The 4,518-nt window shown below is 39.0% G+C and overlaps 1 protein-coding gene across 2 annotated transcripts in view; it reads left to right on the forward strand.

Moving 5' to 3' along the window:
* CUNH1orf105 (chromosome unknown C1orf105 homolog) overlaps positions 1–2,248 on the forward strand; it is a 52,772-nt gene extending 50,524 nt beyond the window's left edge. For both annotated transcript variants that reach the window (XM_017866906.1, XM_017866905.1), the window contains exon 7: positions 1,876–2,248. In XM_017866906.1, the coding sequence (XP_017722395.1) occupies positions 1,876–2,021 (146 nt within the window). In that variant the 3' untranslated portion in view covers positions 2,022–2,248. The remainder of the gene's footprint in view (positions 1–1,875) is intronic.
* The last annotated feature ends 2,270 nt before the right edge of the window (positions 2,249–4,518 follow it).

Consider the following 4,518-nt stretch of genomic DNA (forward strand, 5'->3'; position numbering starts at 1 on the left):
CACACACACACACACACACACACACACACACACACACACCCCATTGTATACCTTTCCCTCAGCAAGAATATATTTTTTGGCCCTAGAGAACAATGTAACAAGATGCCTTTCATCAATTTATTATCTCTGGGAGTATACTTCAATTAACAATTTAAGAGCTAGATTTTGTGTGCTCAGGAACAGCATGTTATGTTCTTGCACGGCCCTGGTTCTTATCCATAGAGTTCATCCTAGAACAGTGATCTTAGAGGTGGAACTCCAGGGAGAGTAGTTGTAAAACTTGCTAGGAGCTGAAGCTTGGTAGATCTACTGTTTATTATAGTCATGACCCTTCTGAGCTGACTTTGCTCTTGTATGTGCTCTTAGAGGTCATGGAAAAGGCACTAGCCTAGAAGCAATGAGACCTCGGTAGGAATCCTAGTCTTGCTGTATAGGCTTGGTCTCTGTGTTCTCACCTGTAAAACCAGAATAGCATGTTGTCCCACTGAAAGCTAGACCTTTGGTACAAGTAGCCTTCACCTTTGACTGACCCAGGAAAACTGCTGACACTGCACCAGCCCCGCTGGTTTATATAGCTTAGACATGTCCATACTGTGATACTTGCTGCTTATTGCTGAAGCCAGCTTCCACCTGTGCTGTGTTCCCTGTGGATTGCTACAAATACCAAGTGACTGACTCGTCCCAGTGAACAACATTACCACCAACGACTGTCTAACTCAACTGTTGGTCACAATGATTGCTAGCATTTTTTTCTGGACTCTGCTTTTCGTTACATATTATCAATAATTATTAATGACAACTAAGGAAATAGAAAGAACTTATCTTTACAAGTGATGGAGATTCCTTCATGAATCTTTGACCTGATCCCAGAATCCCATGATACCCATGGACTCTTAATCTCAATAAACATTAATATAGATGCTAACCACCTGATGTGAGCCTACCACCTGGCACAGTGGTAGGATATGGCACAAAGAGCACTGGGTTAGGATTAAGGATATCTGGGTTCTGGTTCTTAGTCCATTAGTGCCTGTGACCTTAGGCTGCTGTTCCCTCTTCAGTACAGTGATGACACTGAACTGGAACCAAGGTTTGTGATCCTGTAATGTCTCTATCTCTCATTCAGTTGGACTTTGTTCTCTGGATCTTGTTCCAGAGAATTCAGAGTTCCAATTCTCTTAGTCACTCAGTGATTCCCAATGGGAAGGTGTTATTTCACACACTGGTTTACTCCCATTCAAGTAATCTGTCTTCTGGAAAAATTGAATATTAACCAAGTTTTAATAAATCATATTTGAAGAAGAGGTAGGGTAAGGATTTTAAAGAACCCCAAAATAAATTATTTCACAAAATACAGTTTTCTTTTGAAATACAAGTACTTTCTCTCCCTACTGTAGCCTTTTTGTAAGATCATATTTATTTCTTATTTTTATTTTTTTGAAGAATAGAACTATATATTTGTCCCTTAAAAGTCTCCTGAGAATTGAATCCTCTTTTCTCTTTGACTCGTATTACAACATCAGACATGTTTTATCTTCATTTTTAATTTAATGGGTAATGACGTCTAATACTTCAGGTTTGTTTCTGGATACTCTTTTTGGCCTCATTGACAAGATTTGTAAAAGTTTAAATGTTGTGAGGGGAAAAGGCAATTTTATTAAAAGAAATTATTAGGTGAATTTTTTGTTCCATTTTCTTTTCTTCGTTTTCTTAAGAAAAAATAAAAGGTGGATTTGAAAACAAATTATTAGGTGAATTTTAAATCTGTTTTATAAGGTTGAAGAAGTCTTTGTTGGCCTGTGCTTATTTTGAGTTTCTTTAAGAATAGAATCTAAATAGTCCTTGTCCTTCCTTCCTTCTTGTACTGTCATCCAGAAAGCATTCACTACAGACTGCCCATTCTGGGCCCCAGGACAGCTGTCTTCCACGGATTACTGACAGAAGCCTACAAAACTCTAAAAGAGAGACAACGTTCTTCCTTGCCCAGAAAGGAACCAATAGCCAAGATGATGAGGCAGTGAGCAGTAGGAGCTCATCACCTCCCAGAGAGAAAATAACCTCGCCAAGTCAATCTTTGACACTGGCACCTTCTCCTCACAATTTTCTCTCCTCTCCCAAAAGATGATTTAATTTTGCCTTCCTAAGATTGCTAGTATTCTAGCTGTTACCTCTATCTTCTCTCTCATGTCTCCTAAAGATAAAATGGTTTAATGTACATGATTATAAAGATCTGTTGATGAAAATGGAACATGGTAACTGTCTCTCATTTTATTTTGTTAAAGATTCCTCTCTATGTTAAAGTGGAAAACATCCTGTTTTTAAGCCACAAGTTTTCTGTGAAAGTTATTTCAGCTCTTTCCTCAGGACAGTGGCCAGAGATGGCTCCATGAAATCCCTCATGAATTCAGCTTATTAAGAATAAAGGAATAGGCTAGGTGCGGTAGCTCACACCTGTAATCCCAGCACTTTGGGAGGCCAAGGCGAGTGGATCACCTGAAGTCAAGTGTTCAAGACCAGCCTGGTCAACATGGCGGAAACCTGTCTCTACTAAAAATACAAAAAGTAGCTGGGTGTGGCTGGTAGCAGGTGCCTGTAATCCCAGCTACTCGGGAGGCTGAGTCAGGAGAATCGCTTGAACCCAGAAGACAGAGGTTGCAGTGAGCCAAGATCACACCACTGAACTCCAGCCTGGGCAACAGAGTGAGACTCCATCTCAAACAAATAAAATAAAATAAAATAAAATAAAATAAAATAAAATAAAATAAAATAATAAAAATGTAAAAAAGAATAAATATGTGGGGCCTGGCACAGCAGCTCAAGCCTGTAGTCCCAGTGCTTTGGGAGACTGAGGCAGAAGGATCACTTGAGACCAAGAGTTTAAGACCAGCCTGGGCAATAAAGGGAGACCCCTATGTCTACAAAAATAAATAATAAAAAAATAAAAAGAATAAAGAAGAAAAAGAGAAGTTGCCCTCTAGCCTTATCTCTGTTGGTTAACTCTGGTAGATGACAGAGGACACTGTGATGCAATGACTGGAAAATGGCAAGACATTTGTTATTGCAACCCAGAAGCACAGGAACTGTGCCTTGCCTCGCCCTTCTCACGTCACTTCCTTTAGTGCCTCTCATATGTTAGAAGTTCAGCTAATCCTTGCTTAATAAAAACCATACCTAGTGCATGTATTATGTAGTTTAATTACTTTGGTTGGAAGATGTATGCATCCAGATTTGTCCCAATCTCTGTGTACATCTGCAGTATGAGGGAAACAAAAGAAAACTCTAGGCTAGCAAATATTATATTTATAGGCACATATGTTTCATGTGTCCAGCTTCCGGGGTGGGGGCCGGTGGTTATATATATAAAAAGAACACCTCTGTTCTTCAAGAAGCAATGGTCTTGTCATATCTCAAGATCCTGACTAACTGGAAACTGGATCAACATGTGAGAACCAACTTCTGTCTGACTGTATTTGAAGAATGCTAGAAGTATCATCAGACTTTGAAAACCTACTGTTGACTTTTCTCTGATATCTCTGTCGAGTGACTGGATTAACCAGATAAGTACGTAAAAACATCCTGACATCGCTTTCCCTACAGGGCTGGAGACACAAGGGTACATCATGGATACTGGGAATTCACATAGTCTGGGAACACCCGGGAGTCTCTGAAGCCCTTCCAGAGTGTCTGTGACTTTACTTGAAGAATGGACTTCAAAAATCTCAAATGGCCTTGTCCTTAAATTGGCCTCACTTCTTGCACACACACACACACACACACACACACAAAATAGACAAACAAAACAAAAACTTGCTTGATTGTCCTGAATTCCTGGTAGGCTATGATTCTCAGTTTCAGTTCAGCTGGAGTTTAAGAACTCCAAAAACAGTGCCCTTGAATTGTGATCCCATTTCAGATAGTTGTCAAAGGAGAGACACATCACAGGTAACAGTGTTTCCTTCTTTTGTTGTTATTGCAGATTAATATATCCAGTGAAAAGATTGGGTGTAACTGTACCCATGCATTACAGAGGATACATGCCCCATTCACAATTATTTGGAGCTTTTGAGGTAATCAGAATATTATGTGGCTAGTGAGATAGAATACTTCCTAAATATCTTCAAGATGGCTTCATCCATAGTACTGGGACATTTACAAAATCTTGTAAAATATAAAATAATAACATCATGTTGTTTGGTAGTATGATGACAGAAATGGATGATCTACATCAACGGTTCTTAAACTTTTGGTCTTAGGAAATTTTACACTCTGAGGCATTGAAAACGCTAAAGAACTATTTATAATATTAGAAATTAAAATGGAGAAACCTTTAAACACTTCCAATCAGCTGTCAGAGTGATGACATTATCACAAGTCATGTAGCCTCTGGAAAACTCCACTGTACTTAGGAAGTTTTCCAGAGGCTACTTGAGGCTTCCTGAGTAGAAGAATAAGAAAGAAAAATAACATCTTAGTATTATTATGCAAAGAACTGTAACTCACAGACGCTCTGGTATGGCT

Source organism: Rhinopithecus bieti, unplaced genomic scaffold (genome assembly GCF_001698545.2).
Source record: "Rhinopithecus bieti isolate Rb0 unplaced genomic scaffold, ASM169854v2 scaffold_1853, whole genome shotgun sequence".
Taxonomy (NCBI): Eukaryota; Metazoa; Chordata; class Mammalia; order Primates; family Cercopithecidae; genus Rhinopithecus; species Rhinopithecus bieti.